General features: G+C 52.5%; 3 protein-coding genes across 7 annotated transcripts; 1 reads left to right on the top strand and 2 right to left on the bottom strand.

Annotated features, from left to right (window-relative positions):
• Nucleotides 1-72: 72 nt before the first annotated feature.
• CCDC142 (coiled-coil domain containing 142) lies at nucleotides 73-7,456 on the bottom strand. Of its 4 annotated transcripts, XM_060657047.3 has the most exons (9): nucleotides 5,921-7,456; nucleotides 5,541-5,627; nucleotides 5,314-5,463; nucleotides 5,049-5,179; nucleotides 4,863-4,976; nucleotides 1,199-1,313; nucleotides 811-988; nucleotides 486-685; nucleotides 73-329 (listed from the first exon to the last, which is right to left on the bottom strand). In XM_060657047.3, exons 1-9 carry the CDS (start codon nucleotides 6,993-6,995, stop codon nucleotides 73-75), a joined length of 2,307 nt encoding a protein of 768 aa, XP_060513030.2. In that variant the 5' UTR covers nucleotides 6,996-7,456. The 4 variants fall into 4 exon arrangements, with proteins under 4 accessions (XP_060513030.2, XP_060513009.2, XP_078300747.2 ...); XM_060657026.3 differs by having other exon boundaries at nucleotides 4,863-5,179; XM_078444622.2 differs by having other exon boundaries at nucleotides 87-329; nucleotides 486-678; nucleotides 4,863-5,179.
• Nucleotides 7,168-15,367, top strand: TTC31 (tetratricopeptide repeat domain 31). Of its 2 annotated transcripts, none has more exons than XM_060657164.2 (13): nucleotides 7,168-7,295; nucleotides 7,453-7,541; nucleotides 10,484-10,586; nucleotides 10,707-10,945; nucleotides 11,118-11,201; nucleotides 11,953-12,009; nucleotides 12,110-12,190; nucleotides 12,304-12,498; nucleotides 12,745-12,796; nucleotides 12,886-12,976; nucleotides 13,065-13,206; nucleotides 13,422-13,523; nucleotides 13,793-15,367. In XM_060657164.2, exons 1-13 carry the CDS (start codon nucleotides 7,256-7,258, stop codon nucleotides 14,081-14,083), a joined length of 1,566 nt encoding a protein of 521 aa, XP_060513147.2. In that variant the 5' UTR covers nucleotides 7,168-7,255; the 3' UTR covers nucleotides 14,084-15,367. The 2 variants fall into 2 exon arrangements, with proteins under 2 accessions (XP_060513147.2, XP_060513138.2); XM_060657155.2 differs by having other exon boundaries at nucleotides 13,790-15,367.
• A 1,849-nt stretch (nucleotides 15,368-17,216) lies between these two features.
• Nucleotides 17,217-20,891, bottom strand: LBX2 (ladybird homeobox 2). Its single transcript, XM_060657306.3, has 2 exons — nucleotides 20,197-20,891; nucleotides 17,217-18,938 (listed from the first exon to the last, which is right to left on the bottom strand). Exons 1-2 carry the CDS (start codon nucleotides 20,399-20,401, stop codon nucleotides 18,562-18,564), a joined length of 582 nt encoding a protein of 193 aa, XP_060513289.1. The 5' UTR covers nucleotides 20,402-20,891; the 3' UTR covers nucleotides 17,217-18,561.
• Between the last annotated feature and the right edge of the window lie 691 nt (nucleotides 20,892-21,582).

Below are 21,582 nucleotides of genomic sequence, written 5' to 3'. Positions count from 1 at the left end.
ACTTCTAAATGGCTGAGCTTTTCCAGCCAGAGATGGGGAGCTCTGAATTTTTGCCTCGCGATCCCAGGTTCCTTAGGATTCGGGACTGGTCCCCAGGCATGAAAGAAAAGGCAAGTGCCAACGGGGGCGCTGGTGCTGCCTCAGGGCAAGCCAGGCCTGCTGATTTCCCACCAGGTAAGCCTCTGGGCTAGGTCCCCCTCCCCATAGTGTGCTTAGCAGCTGAGCTGTCTGGGCTGGGGGTGCTCCAGGCCGAAGAGGGGGCTCCAAGTTCTCCAAGCTGTTGAGGCTGCTGCTGGGCAATTCCATGGTCTGGACCTCATTGCATATACCTAGTAAGGCAGGAATGGAAGACAGGCAGTGGGCAGGAGGAGGGGTACCACCACTCTTGACAACTATATGAGGTCAGTGATGTGGTTGGGGGATGGAGCACATAAAGTAGCAAGGGCAGGTCAAGGAGAGCCTGGAGTTGGAGAACAGTGACTCACAGCAACAGGGAGGCCTCCTGTGGACTTCAGGCTTGGGCAGGGGCTGCTGGAATAGACACAGCAGGGCCCCATCCAGCCTCTGGAAGATGTTGAGCGTGAGCAGAGACTGGCGAAGTTCTTGCGACAGGCCCCACTGCTCCTCCTCCAGCAACTCCCGGACCACTCCAAAGTCTTGTCTGAGCTGCAGCGCCCCCTGCAGGCTGAAGGCCAAGGTACAACGTGGCCACCTGCCTCTACTGCCTCTCTAACTGCTCCGCCCCACCTATACCCCCTCGCTTTTTCCAGTTCCATCCAGCCCTCTGCCACTGCCTCCTTTTCTCCCCACCTGAACCGTATCCCGTGCCTGAGGATGTGGTCAAGCCAGGCACCCAGGATGGCTGTCAGTGCTTGGCCAAGGGCAGGGGCCTGGGCTTGGGGCGGCAATCCCTGCAATCCTTGCAGCACAGGCTCCAGTACAGTGCGAACCACCAATCCAGCATACTCACTGGGAATGCTGGGCAGTTCTGGAATGAGAGAAGAGAAAGGACAGCATATGAGGCTATGGAGATCTGTTGAGCTCCTAAGGGAACGTTTAGGGGAAGATGGTTAGGATTTGTGGGGACATGGGAGGCAAGGACAAGGATGGAGACAGAGAAGTAGAGCCAGGATCTGGAGGAGTCAGGGCACTGTTACCCCTGGGAACCCTGGAAGGGGATGCTGGGAAGAGGAGTTACCAGGAGAGAGACGATGCCGCCAGTACCGGCCCCGTGGCATGTAGAGTTCGAAGCCCTGTGTGGCTTGTTTATGACATTCTTGAAAAAAGAGACTTAGTGACTCTTCAGGCAGGAGCTGTGTAGATATGGAGAAAGTAAAAGGGGCTTCTCTGTTGGAGAACTGCCAAATTATGATGCTTTTTTGAATCTCACGTTTTTAACCTGGCTTTCATAAAGCCCCAGAACAGAATGGTATTCATAATTCTATGGGCTTGGGCAATTCTGAGGAAAGATGCCCCAGCTTTATTGGGTTTTCCTAAAGGCCTGGACCCAGAAAAGATGATAGACAATTACCATAGGATTACCCTGCTCTTCTCAGCTTGGTTCAGAGTCTGGAAGTCCTCCAGGTTAATTTTACTCTATAGGAACATTAATAGGAAAAAAGGGGGAGATACCCTCACCACTACCAATGTTTAAAAGCAAATGCTAAAGAGAGGGGTCTGCGGATCTACAGACAGGCAGAGGCTGAAGAAAGAAAGGGGGAATTGTATGATCTTCCACCATCTATGAAAGGAAGGCAGGAACTATATGCAGACCAGGAGCAAGCACTGTAACTTTCTGAGATTCAGGACCTTTTGGAATGTCCTTAAACTGAATATTTTTTACACCCTACTTCCATTACTTTTGTAACCCATAAAGCAAAAAAGGCCCATGGGCTGGTTTGGTTTCTGTGCTTTGATAGGTTATGTTTTTGTAATGGGAGAGGGCAGAAAAAAAAAAAGGAAAAGAAAAAAAGGGAGGGGGGTTCTTGGGGCACCTGGGCAGCTCAGTCAGTTAAGCGTCCGACTCTTGGTTTCAGCTCAGGTCATGATCTCACTGTTCCTGAGTTTGAGCCCTGAGTCAGGCTCCGTGCTGACAGCATGGGATTTTCTCTTGGGATTTTCTCTCTCCCTCTCTCTGCCCCTGCTCCGCTTGCTCTCTCTCTCTCAAAGAAAATAAACTAAAAAAAAAAAAAAAAAAAAAAAGGTCCATACAGCCTGTTGGAGAGGAACCCCAAGAAATGGGGTATGTGGTGACAGCTCTGTAAAGAAAAGGTAACTGGATGCTTGTAAGCCTGAAGAGAGGAAGGGACCTGGGGGCTGGACTGGGGGAAGTGGAGCCCATGTGGCTTCTGGTACATATCCTGACAATAGCCTATCCTAAATCCAATTTTTTTTTAATGTTTATTTATTTTTGAGAGAGAGAGACAGAGTGCGAGTGGGGAAGGGGCAGACAGAGAGGGAGACACAGAATCCGAAGCAGGGAGACACAGAATCTGATGTTTAACTGACTAAGCCGCCCAGGCGCTCCCCTAAATCCAAATTCTTGCTCTCTTCTCCTGAAAACCAAAACCCCTTACTCCTTATTTATACCAAGGAAACTACCCTATTGTCAACTGCCATTTGTTAGGAATCTCTCTGTACCCAACACTCCGAGGAAACACAAGGTCACACTATGAAATAGTCTTTCTGTCTGGGACATTACAGTCTGGGTGGGGAGAAAACTCACAATGTCTGATTCTTCTTTTCCATCCCAGTGCCATATGCAGTGGAATGCCCAGAGCAGACACCCAACAGTGCAATCACCAGGCACACGAACAAGGCATGCAGAGTCCTTTGCACAATGGTTAGTTCACACAGTAAGCACACTGTCCCTGTTCTCACCACCACCAAGAGCTGGACCCTTTTTTTATGTCTCCTCATCTCCCAACCTGACCAGTATAGCTGGATCAGGCTCTATCACCGTCTCCACTGTTCCCCTCCTGCTCTTCCCATGGCTCTCCATCATTCATGAGACAAAGCCCAAATTTTGTGGGCTGGTGTCCAATTCCCTCCAAAATTTGATGCCAACCTGCTTTCTCTTCCACAGTCCCCCATCCATCTCTGGACAAGTGTGTATATGCCTGAATGCATGTATGCACGCACATGCACACACATGCACACACAAAGGGAGCTTCTGCTTTGGTCAGGCCACCTCCCCACTACTTCCCCAAGGAACTATGTACTGCCCACCCCCACCTCCAGTAACCCCTGCCGCTCCTCTGAGGCTGTCTAGCCACCAGCTCGAGACATAGACCCTGTATGGAGCTTCTGTAATTACATGTAATTACATGCTAGTTCCCATGGCTATCACTGTCCCAACTTCCTCATGAGGAGCCTGCTCTGGGGTATGTTGAGTTGAAGGAGGCAGCAATAAATTGAGGTGGAACAGGCAGATGTAGATGGTAGAGTAGGGCTAAACTGTTGAGGCAGGGGGGAGTGAAGCACAGCACCAAGTTACTGTGGGCAAACAGGAATGCAGAGAGAGGGGCAGTTAAGCATCTGACTTCAGCTCAAGTCATGATCTCAGAGTTCATGAGTTCCAGCCCCATACTGGGCTTTGTGCTGACAGCTCAGAGCGTGGAGCTTGCTTCAGATTCTGTGTCTCCCTCTCTGCTCCTCCCCTGCTCATGCTCTGTCGCACTTTCTCTCCCAAGAGTAAATAAACATTTAAAAAATAAATAAATACAAGGAATGCAGAGAGAAGAGGAGCAGAGGGACAAAGCCTGAACTCTGTAGCTACGCCCCTATTCAGGGCAGAATAATTCAGAGCAGAGGAGAAACTTGGGCAGGGAGAGAAAACAAAAAGACGGAGAAACATCCTCCATAGTAGGAACAGATACTGTGCAAAATGGGGAAAAATTAAAAAGAAGTATAATAATTTTATTCATAAGTTTAGAAGAAAATAAACTACTAGAAGACAAGAGTAGATAAAGGTCACCACTGTGGAACAGGAATCAGAGGTGGGGTGGGGGTAGTTAAAGTGCTATTGTTTTTTCATTAAAGCCCTTCTAAAACAATATTCTATTTCACCTTTTTAAATTTTTATTTCTTTTAATTTTGAGAGAGAGAGAGCGCGCATACGCAAGGTGGAGAGAGGAGCAAAGGGAGAGAGAGAATCTCAAGCAGGCTCCACGCTCTTGAGATTATGACCTGATCTGAAGTCAAGAGTCAGATGCTCCAACCAACTTAGCCACCGAGAGGCACCACTATTCTGTTTCACTTTTTAAACTATGGACATGTATTACTTTAATAAAAAAATATAAGTTATATATTTAGAAAAGAGAAACATCATATCAAAGCTAGTAAATAGAAGGATAGGTTCAATCATTTATCTGGCTTTTTCTCTATCAAATGTACTTCAGAATAACCAAATAATTAATGAAGGCAAATTTCACTTTATAGGAATAATTCAACTAATGAATGAAGAAGAAATGATAGACTTGGGATATCACCACTTTGCACCCTTTAATGAAATAATGGATCTAGGCAGTAATCATTGGTGGCTGTTATGAGAGCCTGACATACAGATGAAACAGAATTGACCAGGAGTTGATAGCTGTTAAAGCCTCAGTGGTAGGAATATGGGGGTCCATTATACGCTTCTCTCTATTTTTGTATATGTTTGAAGTCTTCAATAGTAACAAGGTAAAGAAAGAGAGAACAAAAAATGAACAGAGTAAGAAAAGATAAATTCAGCAGAGACTCTAGAGATTCCAAGTCCCTGGGATGTCCCACCACCATCACCACCACCATCATCCTAACCCCAAAGCTGGGCATAGAACAGACTCTTAAACTGCCACTGCCAGCGCCCCTGCTCTTCTCACCTGGATCTGTGCGGTTAGCTTCTGGATCTCCAGGCCCAGCTGCTGCTCCACCTCCAGGGACAAACTTTCTTCTGAGGCCAGTCTAGACAGAGCTGCCGCCTCATGCAATAGAGGCTTTGGCAGAAATGGGAAGTGAGATTTCAGCCCAGCCCAGGCTCCTCTCCTGCCCACTCCCCAGCTACTCACAGGTAAGTCCTTCTGGATCAGAAGCAGGAAAGAATCTGGGGCCCATGCTGCCAGATGCTGCTGAGTTCTACCCAAAAACCAGAGCAAGGTGGTCTGCAGGGTACAGAGCCCTAAAGCAAGGGGTGCAGGATCTGGGGAGAGGAGGATGGAACATCTGAGGGGTCATAGAACCCCTCTGGGAGGAGGCAGGCTTCAGAACAGAGTGAAAGAATAAAGAGGATACCTTCAACTGTTCTGTTCCTCCATCCCTAGTACTTTGTCTCACCTGGAGGCTGACAGAGGAGCAGCCCTGACCTGGGTTGTTGAAGGGCATCCAAGAGAGGAGGGAAAAGCTGTTGCAAAAGTTCAGTGGTATGAGAGGATGAGGGACGGCTGCTCTGATCTTCACCAGCAGATCCCAAGGCCTGGCAGAAGCCTGAGGATGAGGGGTATGGTCTGATAAGGAAGGGGCAATCTGGGGCTGTGTCACTCCCAATGCCCCTTCCTTCTCACCTTGGTCCCAATTCCAGATAAGGGACTGATGAAATAGGTTGCGACACAAAGAAGCCAGCTCCTTCTCACACTCCTGAGGCAGGGATGCTAGTGGGAGAAATGACTTGGAGCCTGAAAAGAAGGCTTCCCTTTTCCAGAACCACTGCCCACTCAGTGATGGGGGAAGAGGGGAGGCTTCCACCAAGCCTCAAGACTTGAGTGGAAGATGAGACTTTGCCTTGAAAGCCCAGATACTATTGCCTGACTGGTGGGGAGGAGGGGTGGGGTGGGGGTGTTCATTCTAAAGGGACTGCTTTTGCAGTCTGGTTGGCAGGGGAGTGAGGAGGCTAGGGAAAAGAGACCCCAGTCTTCCTAAATGCCCACCCAGGCCCATCACTCACCCTGACCCAGTGCCTGACTCAGTTGTTGTGCGGCTGCCCTGTGGTCCCTCCAGGGTCCTAGACTTAGGTCCAGACTCTGAGCACAAGCTGCCCACAGCAGGGTCCAGTACTGGCTCCACAGGGCTCCAGCCCCTCCAAGCCCCAGTCCACTGCTGGCTGAATCACTCACACCCCCCAGCAGCCCCAGCAGCCCGGGCAGCAGCTCCCGCTCCTCCTGGCACCGACTTCGGAGGTGGTCCCGCAAGCCCGACCCCTTGAGCGCCTCATCTAGCTGACCAGCCACCTGGCAACCCCGCTCCCCCGTCAGGAGGTGGAGCACACGGAGGGGTGGGAAAGGGCGCGCTGCCCCCGGAATTTGGCTCAAGGCTTTTCCCATCAGCTGGTGGTAGGCGGGAAGTGCCAAGAGCACGTCAGCAAGTTGGGACGACAAGCCCGGGCTGGCAGGCTCCCGACCCAGAGCCCGAAGCTGCATCTCGATGGCAGCATCCAGGCGCTGAGCGGCCAGTCCAACGGGACGCGCCAGGAGTAGCGGCTCCGGAGTCTCCCGTAGGCCGCTTCGCAGGACAGCCCCACGGGAAGGCAGCAGCAGCAGGTCGCGGCACAGCTGAGGCAAGGGGCCGGGGCCAAGGGCCGTTGCGCTGGGACTCAGGATCCTCAGGAGGTGCACGGCCGTCTGTAGGTGGCAGGCGCAGTCCCGGGCTTGAAGGAGCTGCTCCCGCTCACGATGCAGCCGCAGCAACACGGCCCGGAGACGCTGCAGCGCGGGAGGAATGGGGCGGCCGGCTGCCGGCTCCTGCCACCAGTCTGCAGCGCCCGCGTCGCGGTGCTCTCCTGCGTCTGCTGGCGCCGGCGCAGCCCACCACGGCTGCGCTCCCCGAGCTCCGCCGGGCCGTGGGTTCAGGCAGGGAATGCTCCCGGCAACCGGCAGCCGCGGCCAGCCACGAAAGTCCCCGCCGAGAGCGCCCGCCTGCCTTCTCTCCCACTGCTCTTCCACAGCGCCTTCTGGTTGTGACCAAAACGGCGGCACGGTGGCGAGCGGAGGCAGAAAGCCACCGGAGCGAGACCCCTGCGCCATGGGACGCCGAGTCCGGAACGAACCTAACGAGTCCCACTTCCCCGCACAGCCCAACGCCCGCTGCCGCCGGGACTCCGCCCTGTCCCAGGAGCCGTCATTTCTCGCCCGGGAGCCGCCGGAACCGTCTTGGACTCTCTCGCGCTCCGTAATCGGAGGCTTCTGCCCGTAACAAAGATGGCAGTTTACTCTGTCCTACTCCGCCCTTCGGCGGGTATCAAGTACCAGATCATCTTTCACTTTCGGGTTACTGTTGTTGAGAGATGGCGCCGATTCCGAAGACTGTGGGGCGGATAAAGCTAGGTAAGCAGGTGTGACAAGACAGGAGAGGGTCCAGGAGGGTAGGGCAGCCCCACTTGGGTCTGTTTTCAGTAGGGTCTTGGGCTTCACGCGGTGGGCGTAGGGCTCCGGCCCATCCAACCTAAACACCGTGACGCGCCGTTGCTTTCCTTTACCATAGACTGTCCTCTGCGGTCTGGCTGTCCGCTGGAGGTCGCTGCTGTCCCCAAACTCTGCAAGGAATTCGGTCCTGAAGACTACGGCGCAGAGGTAAAAGGGACTCCTAGCTCTTCCTCGTCTGGTTTATCTTGGTCACGCCTCTTTCCAACCAGCTGTGCCGAGCCCCGCCTATGCCGGGCGATGCCCTGGGCTCTGAGGGCTCCGTGGAGCCTGGCGGAGCGCGTGGCAAATGGAGGGCGTGGGGCCCCGGGAACCACGCAGCCTAGATAAGTGCTGGACGTGGGCGGGATTGAGTTGACAACGGTTTCTGAGTTGAGGATTTGGGAAGTGGGTGGTAGTTCCTTAGGATAAGATATTACGAACGGAGGGAGGAGTGTGAGCAAAGACGCCGAGGCAAGGAAAAGTTTAGAGGACTTCACCGAAGTGAGACTTGAGTGGTTTGGTTGGAACCGTAAGAAATGCAGTGGGAAAGAAGGAAGAGAGAGGCTTGAAAGGCTTTGTCTGGCACAGGGGCTTGGGTGTCCTCAAGTAGGTAATAGGGTTATTGAGGGAAGGACAGGATCAGATTTAGGAGCCCTGAGAATCTGTGTTTCCAGTTGCTTCCTGGGGCTCTCCAAAACCTCAAACTCAACAAGTCTAGAAGTTAACTCATCATCTTTGCAAATTGGTTCCTTTTCCTCTAATCTTAATTTTGGTTAGCAACACGAACTGACATCCAGTTGCTTAAAGCATAAATCTGAGAATCATTGTACATAATCCTCCCTTTCCTTTACCTCACACATGAAATCACTAAAATCCAGTTTGGAAGTGTCTCTTGACTCAAGCGCATCGTTTCCATTCCTACTACCACTGCCACGGCCTTAGTTCAAGAACTCATTCTCTATGGCCTATGGCCTGCTAACTAAACATTCCACCCCTAGACTCATCTTCCCCAGTGCTGTTTCACTTGAGCACTGCACTCCCATCACTGACAAGACGAAGTCCAAACTCACTGGGTCACAAAAGATTCTTCAGACCCAGCTTCTGACTGCATCTCTATTAGAATAGTCTCCTCACCAGTCTCTCTGCTTTTGCTCATTCAGCACACATATTGAACACCAGCTATACACCAGGCACTGTTGTAGGCACTGGAAAGACAGCAGTAAACCAAACAGACAAAATTCCTTTTTTTCAATGAATTAGAAGCATCTAGTGGAGGCAACCAATCAACAAATAAACAATATAGTATGCCAAATATGAAAAGTACAAAGAAAAATAAAGAAGGACAGGGGGTGCTGAGTGGAGTTGAGAGCTTCTCTTTTTAAAGGAAGTGGTCAGAGAAGGCCTCCTGGAAAAGGTTTAAGAAGAGATCTGAAGGGGTGAGCCATTCACTGGGGAAAGAGCATTCCAGGGAGAGGAAGTAACAAGTACAAAAGCCTGAGATGAGAGCACACTTGGTGTGTTGTAGGAACTTCAGAGGAGACCACTGGCCACTGTAGGTTGAGGTAGGACAAGAAGGTAGGAGATGATTCATGGAAGACTGAGTTGCTAGATTGTGTTCAGCAATGTGAATTAAGAGAGTAGCATAGACTGTGCTTTGGGGAGAAATAGAAGATCAAGGTAATCATTTTTTGTTTTTAAAGATGGCTAGAGTGGGCCAGTTAGAAGTTGAAACAAACCCACCAGGCAATTGAGTTTGAAAATAAAATAAGTATTGCTAGAAGTGCACAGCAGCATAAATGAAGATGCTGTTAAGTTAGGACAATCTTCTGATGGAAACCCTGGCTCTAAAACTGCTTAGAAAGTTGACTATACCTCAGTGATCTAAAGTCCTTCCTATGCATTAGTTTAGCACATTGGAGTTTCATGTAACTTCTAAGTTTCTCAGTCAGTGAGCCACCACCTAGTCAGGGGTGTGCTCTGTTTAGGCCTGATTAGGCCACATAGGAACAAGATGACTCCTGTTCTCCCCTAAAGCTGACAGTAACTGGGGAAATGATTCTCATAAGAACCCCAGAATATAACGGACCAGGTCTTGAAGAGTCTTCTCTCATCTTGGGAATGATGAAGCCAAGGTTCAGAGAGGTTATATGACTTGTTTACAATCAAACAACCGGGCAGTGCAGAGCCAGAACTAAGATGCAAGCAATTTCATTTCACGACAGTGTTCTTTCCAGTTCCATGCTTCTTGCCAATTGAGAGAGCAATAAAAAGCAGTGAATAATAAGGTTCTAAATTGTATAACACAGAGCATGTGAGTATAGCTTCGTTGAGTGAAGGCAGAGATTATTGGAGATGAAGAGGTCTGGGAAGGCTTTGAGGGCAGATGGAATTTGAACTGGTCCTTGAAGGTGAGACAAGATGTGATGAGAAGCTCACAGCCAGGATCAGGGGACAGTTGGGAGGAAGATCCTGGAAGGGATATGAAAGCAGCCAAGCAGTGGAGAATTACAGAGAAGATTGGGAAGGTCAGCCAGGGAGTGTTGCAGAAGGCTCCGAATCTCAGGCTGAGGAGCTAGACTCAGTCCTGCCTATGGCCTTGACAGTGGGGAATTACTGGAAGTTAGTTGCTGAGTAGGGAAGTAACTGCTGAGAGCTTGGTTTGAGGGGAAGCAAATGAAGTGCAGGGGAGAGGCCAGCCAGGAACTGCTGCTCTCATTCAGGCATGCGGTAGCTCCCGAGTAGGTTATATGGGGTTGCTCATATTCAGGGATTTGACAAGGGACATAGCTGGAAGAGCAGGTAGGAGGGTTCCGTTTCTGGGGCCTCAGTGTGGCTCATGTGGTGGCAGGTCAAGGGGAGGAGATCTTGTATGATGGAGAAGGCTGGACTGAAAGGCCTCACAGAACCCTTGGGAAGCAGGAGAGTAATGATACCAGGAAAACCAGAGTAGTGTGTCTTAAGGTGCTGAGTGGGGAGAGGTCAGCCAATAAGGTTCTCCAGGCTGGGTGGCTGGTTTGTGGTGGCCACGGTGGAGGGGTCAACCCAGCCAAGCCCCTCGTTCTCTCCTAGAGCTCCCCCCAATACCAGCCTCCCTCCCCTCCCCCTCCCAGGACATAGTGGATTTTCTTCGACGGCTTGTGGAGAGTGATCCCCAGGGCCTGCACCGGATCCATGTGGATGGGAGCAGCGGGCGGCTGCAGCTGTGGCACCATGGTGGGGCGTGCAGGGGCCGGGCCCAGGGATCGAGGCTGGTACCCTGGGGAGGGCTGGCCCTCAGATACTCCTCTCTCTCATGTTCCTTTTTCTTTCCCTTTTCCTTATCCCTCCTGACAGATTACCTCCTGGACCATTTCTGTGATGAGGCTAAAACACCTGGACAGAGTGACAGAGACAAAGGGGCCGAGGGACTGGGCACCTACTGTGGTCTCCGAAAGTCCTTCCTGTATCCTCCCCAAGGGTCTGAGCCCTGTGAGCCCTGCCCTCATTTCCCCTCTGCCTCTGCATCTGCCTCCGGTGGCTCAGACAGCCTACTTGAGGTGGCCATGCCCCAGAAACTCCTGCTGACTGAAGAGGTGAGACAGTCAACAAGGGGTTTCACCTCCCCCAGGGCTCCTCCAACTGCCATATTCCCATATATGTATTTCCCCCTAATCTGGACCTTTCAAGGTCCTTCCATACTGCTGGCCTCCCTTTGGTTTTCTTGTTCTCTTTCTCTTTTCCCGTCACCTGCCTTTCCTTCTCCAGGAAGCCAACCACCTGGCTGAGGAGCTGGTGGCTGAGGAGGAGCGCCTGAAACAGAAAGCAGAGAAGAAACGACTCAAGAAGAAGGTGGCTGGAAGACAGAAGGAGTGGGAACCTGGAGGGATTTGGAAGAGGGAAAGAGGGAAGCTTTGTGAGAATAGGAAAGAACCCAAGGTGGTCTGTAGTAGACCCTCTTGCCAGAGGGGTCCAAGGAGCTCAGAGCCCAGAGGTGGAAGGTCTCGTGGAAGCCCTATGATGTGGTGGTTCTGGAGTCACACTGTACCGGCTGGGTTGGAATCTGCCTCTTTCTTACTGTGAGACCTCTGCCTGGTGACTCTCGTGTCTACTTGCTCACTTGTAAAATGAGGATGACACAAAACCTACCTCCTGGAGTTGTAGGGATTAGATGAGAGCGTATGCAAAGCTCTTAACCCAGTACATGTCATATAACCTCTTGTACACGTGAAGAATTGGTTTCAAGATACAAATTGCGTGCGTGTGTGCGTGTGTGTGTGTGTGTGTGTGTGTGTGTGTGTGTGTGTGTGTATTTACATAGAAGGTTCAGGGGCACCTGGGTGGCTCAGTGGGTTAAGCGTCTGACTTCAGCTCAGGTCATGATCTCACGGTTCATGAGTTCAAGCCCCGCATCCAGCTCTGTGCTGACAGCTCAGAGCCTGGAGCCTGCTTCGGATTCTGTGTCTCCCTCTCTCTCTGCCCCTTTCCTGCTCATGCTCTGTCTCTCTCTCTCTCAAAAATAAAATAGAAATTTTAAAAATTAAAAAAAAACATAGAATTTTCAAATAATACATCATCAGCTTCATCGTCATTATCATTGCAGCGTCAAAAGGATCGCAGGCGACAGGAACGCTTGGAGCAGGAGGGTGGGGAGCCCAAGGTGAGTGTCTATAGGCAGGTATGAGGAGCGCTCAGTGCTAGGAGGATGGGAGCTGAAAAGGCAGGCAGCTCAGGGTGATCCCTGTCTGCCTTCCCTCCAGCTCAAGGCCACCCCAGATAGAGATGGGAGCCCCCCATCTAGCCCCGGGAACCCTGCTCAGGGACAGTGTGGTGAGGAAGAGGTGAGAGCCCCCTTCCTTCCCTTCTTGGTCTTTGCCCACTCCCACCTATCCCTCCACCTACTCCAGGACATCCTTCATCCCCATCCCCTCCTAATTCTCCTCTCTGCTCACAGGACTTACTGGATCTATCTAGCACTTTCGTGTCTCTGGCTTTGCGCAAGGTTGGGGATTGGCCCCCCAGTGCCCGCAGAGACAAGGGACTGAGCCAGGAGCCCCGAGGCAAAAGTCTGGGCCCCCAAGAGAAGATGGGCCAGGAGGAAGGGAGCTCTCCAATAGAAGAAAGGCCCAGGCAGACCCCTAAGGCAGAGGTGAGGTGACCAGTAGAAGGACTTCTCTGGCTCTAGAATCAAGAGACCTGGGGTCCAGCTCCATCACGGACACCCTGACCCTAGTTTCCTCTGCAGGAAGGTAGGGCTGATACCATCTTGCAGAACTGTCATAAAAATTACATAAATTGGGTGATGCTGACTGCAATATTTATTGTTTGAACAAAGGAGAAAGATTTGGGGAGGCTGAGGTCTCGAGTCCCACTTGACTTTGCTCCCCATCCTTAGGCATCTCCAGGACTACCGGCAGCTGCCTTACAGCAGAGCCAGGAGCTGGCAAGTGAGATTATCTCTCTCCTTCTTTTCCTCCTCACCCTCCCCTCTCTGGGTTAGCCCCATCTGAACCTTCCTGCCTTCTCTCCTCCCCAGAGCTGGGTACCAGCTTGGCCCAAAATGGTTTCTACCACAAGGCTGTGTTTCTTTTTACCGAGGCCTTGAAGCTCAACCCTCGGGATCATCGGTGAGTAGGGGCTTAGCCTCTGTGCTCGGAGGTCAGGATAAGGCAAAGTGTTGAGGATCCAGACTTTTGGCCACTTTGTCTTTATCAGGTTATTTGGAAACCGCTCTTTCTGCCATGAACGGCTGGGTCAACCAATGTGGGCCCTGGCTGATGCCCAGGTGGCCCTTACTCTGCAACCTGGCTGGCCCCGAGGCCTCTTCCGCCTGGGCAAGGCCTTGATGGGACTGCAGGTAATGGGTCTGAGATTGGAAGCAAAGGAGGAATTTGGGCGGGATGGGGTGGGGATTGGGTCTACACTGCATTTTCTAGGAAAGCTCCTAGTACCACAGTGTCACAGTCTTAGTGGTACAAGAGGCCTAGGCGAGTTTGAGAAAGGGGCAGTTTTAATTTCATTTACCCCCTTGATACCTAAGCTTTGCTCTTTCTAATTCCTCTGGGACCAAAGCGTTTTGAAGAGGCAGCTGCTGTGTTCCAGGAGACTCTGAGAGGCGGCTCCCAGCCTGACGCAGCCCGGGAGCTCCACTCTTGCCTTCTGCACCTCGCCCTGGTAAGGGAACCAGCCCACTGTCATGCTGAGGGGGCAGCAGGAGAAATGGCTGGCATTTCCACAGTGGGCCCTGCTCCCTTCTGCCTCAGACAGATAGTGGGGGCAGGAATGGGCGGGAATGGGCGGGAATGACCTCTCCTTTGCCCAATAGTCTCAACTCCTCCAACTGCTAGAAGATTCCCCGGGGTTTGCATTTGGGAAGTCCCTTAACACTGAAGTCCACTGAAAAGGAGTATCTACATGTGCCCCTTCCTTTCCCTTCTCAGCAGAATCAGCGAGGAGGAATCCGGGTGCCACATCTGACAACTGGGTTCCCGCAACCATTTTCCCATGCTGAGCCGGGCACCACAAGCCTCCCGTCTGTCAGTCGCCCTCCCAGCACCGCTCTAAGAGCTCCTGGCCTTCTGTCTCTACCCTTGCGTTTTCCCCCATGTCATCTGAGCCACCCCAACTGGACCCTGCCCCAAATTCAGACTAGAAGACCGCACCCTCTCCAGGACCCCTCAAAGGGCTCTGGTGTGCTAGGACTTGGGCCCCAGCATCTACCTCAGGCCAGATGACAGAGGACCTGTCCCTCATAGGACAAGGCCATGTGTGTATCCCAAAGTTCACTGCATATTTTGAGACCTTGTACTCTAAAACCATAATTAAAGACACCCCTGGTTGTCATTCCTTTTGCTACAGAGACCGGATGACAGAAAGGAGCCCCATGACCACTGAAACAACCTTTCTTTGGTTTTAAAGCAGATGGCTGCTTCTGGGAGCAGTAAGGAAAAATAAAACCCACCAAGGCTAAGGAGGGAACTGTACTAAAGTTAGGTTTTCAGACTATAACAGACCCCACAGGGAGCATATGGGGCTTGCTCTGCTTCTTGGCCCCGAGGGACTCATTCACCAACCAGAGCTCTATGCTCAGGAACAGGGCCACGATGATGAATGAGGCCTGAGTCCCACCCTTCACCTTGATAGATGCTCACATCTTCCTGAGCCCAGCTCTTACCCTGTTTCTTCTAGCCCCAGCCACTCATTCCTTGTTTTCTGTCATTTGGTGCACATTCTGACCTCTCCTTTGCCCAATAGTCTCAACTCCTCCAACTGCTAGAAGATGCACTGGGGTTTGCATTTGGGAAGTCCCTCACCAGCTCCTGCTTGGAGTTGGCAGGGTTCATAACATCACATCTTCCCACTGCTGACTGTCCTGCTGATGGGGCGTCAGCAAGCACCCAGGGAGCTGCTACTTTGGCCATGTTCTTTTTCTGTTCCAGCACTGGGTATTGTAATGAGCCTTTCCCCATATGAATTTATGCAGTTTTCCCACCAAGAGTTACTGCCCCCCAAAGAAGGCCATAATTCCCTACTTCTTGTGTAAGAATCAAGGTATTTTGGTTCTCTAAGATCCTGGCAGCTGCCCCTGGCTGCTTCCTCCCTAGCCTTGCTTGGGACTCTCAGCTCATTGAAATATGGATCTGTGGGGGACTTTTAAGCCTTCCAGAATGCCTTGCCTGGGAGAACCATTTGCCAGGATAAATGATTCTTGCTGCCTTATGGTCTTGCTCAACAACATTCACACCTGTATAGGAGGTGTTGAAACACACCTCCTTTCTACAGGGCTTTCCCAAATTCTTTTTGTTTATTGAGCAGGCTCCTTGAATATATCAGAATGAAGTCTGCCATTGCTAGCTGGGTCACCTTGGGTCATCTGCCTCAGTTCCCTCATCTGTAAAATGGGGGCAGTCCCTACCTCACAGGGCTTTTGTGAGGAGTGGAAGTAAAAGTGTGAGAAAATACCTACAAAATGCCTGGTACATAAAGGGTGTTAAATAAACTGATTTTTTAATCTGCAACTGTCCTACATAATCATGATTCCCATAGTGGGAAGAGATGAGTATGAGTACACTGCTGCTTATTTCACAAAATACAGAGTTCCTGGGACTGTGGTTCTCCCAAGTGTAATCCCTGAACCAGCAGGGACTTGTTGCAAATATACATTCTCAGGCCCCACCCTATGCCTTTTCAATCAGAAAGTGCAACAGCGGGGCTCAGCAATTTGTATTTCATTAAGCCTTCCAGGTGATCGACCCTAATGCCCAAGCACTATTCTAGCACCTGGTGGAGGAGATACCATCCAGAGGCCATTTTGGTGGGAGAGATTTCAGTTTTGTTCATCCAAGGCTTGATTATGAGAGGTGGAAGCACTGGGCTAGAATTTAAGAGGCCACAAGTGGAGGGGGATCACGGCTCAGAGCCAATTAACTTGACACAATCATACTTCCTAACAAGAATTATTTACTCTGAGAATTCTTTGCTCGTGCCTAGTTGGGGAGAGGTGGTTGTGTTTGCTTGAAAGGGGATTCTATTATGGTGACTTCATAAGAGGCCTGCTCATCTGGCTTTGTTCAGGGCAGCAGAGGGGTACTTTTCTGCTTTGGGGATTCCTCTAGGGTTCCTCAAAGAATGGGCAGCCACCATTGCTGTGTGGTGTCTGCTTTCAGGCTGATTTGGCTCCTTGCTCTTCCAGCCTCTCGAAGAAATATCCCCTCCCCAGTATCTCTTGACCTATCCTGGACTTGAACCGTCTCTAAGAGCCACAGGACTCCTGACACCTTATCCCCATTTTGCCCCACACTCACCCTGCTAACTGGTAGGGTTCCAACACAGCAGTCTGAGTTCTGAGTCCCTGGGGTTGGAAAGCACAGTGACCAACCATCCCGGTTTTCCTGGGACTGAAGGATTTCCTGGAGTGTGGGACTTTCAGTGTTAAAACTGGGAAAGTCCTGGGCAAATGGGAATGAGTTGGTCACTCTAAAGTCTCCAAAGAGGCAGCCTTAGGAAGGGGATGAAGGCCCTGAACAGGAACCAGGGAAGTTATGTGTGTGCGTTGCACATGTGTATTGAAAGGGCAACACAGGTGCAAAGAACACTTTTTGTACGTAATGGCTGACAAGTTCTTAGCTCCACACCAGTAGTCATTATTTCTGCCCATGATGCCATTTTTCTTCCAGTTACCCAGGTTTGTGAGGCTGTCACAGATTCATGCAATCTTCGGTCATTGGGATAATCAAACAGATTCCTTTTTCATTACAGCTCCCCCCGCCACCACCACGTCTGGCCCCGAATTCTCTCAGCTCTTACCTTCTGCAGTGGCCAGAGATACGCTCCTTCTTCAGGTCCCTGCCAGTTACTGGTCCGCCCTACACTTGCAGCCAGATTAGCCTGCTCTAACATTGCTGTCACGTCTCTCCTCTCTAAAACCTTCAAGGACTATGCTTTATCTATAGTAGAATCCCAAAATTGCTACCTTTGGCCCTTTCTCCCCTGCTTTCTTTGTAAACCATTTTCTTCTTTCAGTTAGGCCCAGTCACAGTTATGGGGACAGAACATGCAGTGGTCAAAAGCATGAGCCCCTGAGTCAGACAAACAAGCAGGTTAGTGCCAGCCCTACCACTTACAAGCTCCGTGACATTACTACATCTTCTTGGGCTTCTGTGATTCAGTCTCCTTACACTTAAAGTGAAATTAAAATCTGGGGCACCTGCGTGGCTCAGCTGGTTAAGCATCTGACTCCAGCTCAGGTCAGGATCTTACGGCTCGTGAGTTCAAGTCCCATGAGTCCCACGTGGGCCTCTGTGCTGACAGCTCAGAGTCTGGATCCTGCTTCAGATTCTGGGTCTCCCTCTCTCTCTGCCCCTCCCCTGTTCATACTCTGTCCCTCTCTCGAAAATAAATATTAAAAAAAATTAATGTAATTAAAATTTCATTATCTTCTGGGATTACTGTGAAGATTAATCCATGCACATCACTTGAATTATGTTCAATAAGCAGTAGTTATTGTCCAACAGTGCCAGGTTCCCTTCTGCCTTCCAACATTGTTCAGTCTCCCTGAAATATTCTCTCCTGGGACCTCCACTTGCAACCGAGGCCCTAGCTGACTCCCCTTGAATCCTGGATGGATCATTCTCAGAACATTCTTGAGAATGAGTTGTGGCATCTGGGCAGAAGCATGGAAGGCCCGAGGAGGGAGGAAGGACAGACACGGAGAGAGGGGAGCCAGGAAAGAACCTAAGCATGGTCTTCTGAAGATCTGAAGTGATGGCCCTGCATAGGCATAGGCCTCTTACCTTCTCATCATATTGCCAGAGGGTGATTAATTACCAGTGGAATAAATTAATTTCAGAAATGTCCGCTGGTGGGGGTAGGCTATTGACTCCACCCGCCAAGGTCCCCATGCAGCTACTCCAGCCTCCACCTCCGCGGCCAGACTCAGCCTCCCCACCCTCCTGCCAAGGCCACTATCCTGGGGGGAACATTTCCTGCCCAAGTGTGGGGCAGAGGTCCCAGAAGTAGGGTTGTGCCCCTTCTCCCCACCGCTTTCACTTAGCTTGTGTTTCAGCATGGGGTTCTTTCAGCAGAAGTGAGAGAATGGTCGGAAGCCCATTAACAAATGACCTCAGGGTGGGGAAAGGGTAGGATCAGGCACAACTTAGTCACTTTGGAGCAGCCCAGAGGTTAGTTGCAAGGTCTTGGAGGAGGTGGGTCAAAGGGCTGCTGGAGTCCAGCGACTAAAGGCAGTCAGTAGGGGTAGGTCGCCCGCAGCTACGTGTCCCATCTTCCTCCCCTCAGCTCGAAGTCTCCAGAGTGCTGTCCGGCTGACATGCACTGGCTCTGAAGGCTGGCAGGATACCTAGGTCCAAATCCTGACCTAGTGCTTCTTGCTTTGTGAAACGGGTATAATTATATCACCGAATAGACTTGCTATGAGGTTTGAAGGAGACCGCGTTTAAAGCGCTCAGCCAAGCGCGGAATCTGCACAACAACCGACAGATTTTGCTCTTGCTGCTCTGGGGCGCCAAGATTGAGGCGTCGAGCGACTGAGTCTCCATTTTATTCTCAACAATTGGGAAAAGTGAGTGAGTGGACTGTGAGCCAGAGGAGGCCAGATCCACACCTTCCCTCCACCCTAGTACCCAGACAGGGCGCGGAGCACGGAGGCAAGGAGTCGGGGATCCAGGTGCCCAGGGCGGCGGCGGCTTTGCCTTCATTAGTCCACCTTTATCTCCTCTTCTGACAGGTGGGGTCCGGAGTCAGGCCGGCCAGGGACGGGGCATGGGGTGCCGTCAGGCAGCGAGAGGCGGCACTGAACTTCGGGAGACAGCGTGCGCAACGAGGCCACGTCGGCGCGCATCTCCTCCACGTCGCGCTTGAGCTTGGCTCGCCGGTTCTGGAACCACGTGACAACCTGTGCGTTGGCTAAGCCGAGCCTCGCCGCCAGCCGGTCGCGCTCGGAAGGCGCCAGGTACTTCTGGAAGACGAACCGTCGCTCCAGCTCCAGCACCTGCTGCGCAGTGAACGCCGTGCGTGACTTTCGCCGTCTGCGGCCAGCCTGGCCAGGGCCCAGAGCACTCGGGGCGGCGCGGCCTGCGGGGATACGGCGGGGGTCAGTCTTAGCCTGCAGGAATCAGGCATCCGCTCAAAGGAGAAGCTGTGGGGGGGCTCAAGCCGGGGTGGGGGAGGCGGAGCGAGAAGGCGGACAGGAGCCTGAACCGTGGTCCCTTACCAAACGGGGGTTCAGGCCGAATTGGGAGTGGGGGGCATAAAGTGGAACGGGCCACTTGGGGACGGGAAGCAGCAGGCTGAGGGCATCTTGAGGAGGTGAGGGAGTAGGAAGAGGGCGGGACTGGCCAAAGGAGACTTGGCACGGCGTCAGGCAATCTGGGGAGGGATCTTTGAGGCCCTCCGGAGCCCCGGGATAAGTGGGCTTGTAGGTTGGGGCCGGCACCCGAGGCGGGGCGACCATGGGCAAAATAGGACAGCCGGGCGCCTGGGTGGCTAAGTCGGTTGAGCATCCGTCTTCAGCTCAGGTCATGATCTCATGGTCCATGAGTTCAAGCCCCGTGTCAGGCTCTGTGCTGACAGCTCAAAGCCTGGAGCCTGCCTCCGATTCTGTGTCTCCTTCTCTCTCTGCCCCTCCCCTGCTCACACTCTGTCTCTCTCAAAAAATAAACATTAAAAAAATAATAGGGACAGCCCGGGGCAGCCCTGTGTGATGAATGTAATACGACTCTGATCATGCCCTTCTAAAGACTCTCAGGTTATGATGAGCACTCTTGTTTTACGCTTTTTTAGTGACACGGGAACCTTCTCCTCGAGCCCAAAAGGAGGTAGTGGGGGTTCAAAGTGTAAGGAGAGGCGAAGTCCGTAATCCCCGACCCTTGCCGCCCCAAAGACCTTCTGTTCCTGTCCCCTTTCCTGAAGAGAACGGCGTGGAGCGGAGCTAGGTCACCCGGAGAGACCGAGCCTCGCCTCCCAGCACTTTGTGCACCGCCCATGCCCTAGCTCAATGTTTACAGCCTCGGGCTCAGGCCTTTTGTCTCCATCTCGCCGGCCTTTCGGTGTCGCGATTGCCCCGCCTACAGCGAACGGACCAAAGGGTCACTCAGTTCTCGACAGATTGGCCCTCCCCCTCGGCGCTGGCGGCCTCCAAGGAGCGGCCGCGGAGCCTGGGAACTAACGGAGGGTAGGTGAGGATTGGGAGATGGAAGTCCCAGCACGTGGGCTGAGGACAGAGGGCAGATTAGGGTGGGGGCCATTGTGAACGAAGGGTCGAGACCGGGACCTGAAGGAGAGAGATGGGGAGAAGGCCAAGTCAAAGTGCGCGACCTTGCCTGCGCTATACCTTCAGAGGGCTCCGGAGCGTGCCAGTCAAATCCGCGGAAAGTTTTACTAGTCAGTTCCTCCAGCGCGCACAGAGGCGACGTGGGACCAGGACTCGACTCTGGAAGCTGGGACGTAGAGGGTCCTCGGGGGATCAGGCGCGGGCCTAGGATGTCGGCGATGCTGAATAATGTCCGGGGTGTCCGGGGCTCTGGTCCCGAGTTCATGGCCGACGGGGCTGTGGCGGTCCCGCCGCCGGCTGCGCTGGGCGCAGCAGCTGCCTGGGCCCCAGACCGCGGCTCCCGATCTGGGCCCCCAGCTTCGGACCCGCCCCCCGCGCTGGGCCCAAGCCCCTTGTGCCCCTCCTCCTGCGCCCCCAACCCCCATCCCGGGGCCGCGGTGGGTCTGGAGCTGGTAGATGTCCCCGCAGCTGTATTTCTAACAGGGTGGGGAGGCGCGGAGAGCAGACCAGGAACAACCTGCCATACCCGGCCGCCGAGCTGCTCCGCGGCAGGGCATGGCCCCGTACACGCTCTGACTGGACCCTTCCTGGACCGCCCGCAGATTGTGTGTACCGTCGACTCCCCGCCTAGCCTCTGCTCTGGCTCATAAACTAGTCATTGCTTCCCCTTGCCCCAAACGGATGGGATTTGCAGAATTCCGAGGAGGGAGATCAGACCTGACCGTTCTAGGATCTCTGATCTCTCCTAAAAAGGATCTTGGTCTCCTGACCTAGCCCCCTCCTCCGCGTCCCACCGCTGCAGAACCCTCCTGAAGAGGTCCCGGCGGCTGGAAGTTATTAGAGTGGCGCGAGGGGCCTGGGGGAACTCAAGACTTGGAAGGACCTGGCCTGGCGGAATTTCTGCAACGGGGAATAATGGGGATGCGATGTGGAAGCAAAAGCAGGTGAGTGGATCCACCAGCTCTCTGGCTGGACCCAGGCTTAGAGGCCCTGAGAAAGTCAAAGCACATGGAGAAGTGGAATAGACTGGGGCCTCAGGAAAGAAGACACAGCAAATCCGGAGCTATCGCTACTGCCCCCACCCAGGGGTCTTGGCCAGGGAAGACTGGCCTCAACCGAGGCCTATCAGTCGATCTGTCTTTGCCTCCATATTAAGCTCCTGTGGTTCAAATAGGGGTTCCCCAGCCTCCAAAGCCCAGAAACCACCCTGTAGAGCAGCAATGGAAAGGGCCACTGGTCACTCCCCATAGAAAAGTGACTTGCAGGTCAGACTTCATGGACCCAACCAGATCCTGGGACAGAAACCCCTGCCAACTCAGGGACAAACCCTAAGGTCTGGGATATTCATTCCTATTTTATTTGTGTCCTTTCTTTCTTTTCTCCCACACCGATTCCAGTCCTGGGCTCACACCTGAGTGAGCGCCCTACAGCTGTCCTTTGTAGGAA

Source organism: Panthera onca, chromosome A3, assembly GCF_046562875.1.
Source record: "Panthera onca isolate mPanOnc1 chromosome A3, mPanOnc1 haplotype 2, whole genome shotgun sequence".
In the NCBI taxonomy this organism is placed as follows: Eukaryota; Metazoa; Chordata; class Mammalia; order Carnivora; family Felidae; genus Panthera; species Panthera onca.
The sequence above is the reverse complement of the archived record's forward strand: the minus strand, read 5'-3'. Positions and strand labels throughout refer to the sequence as shown.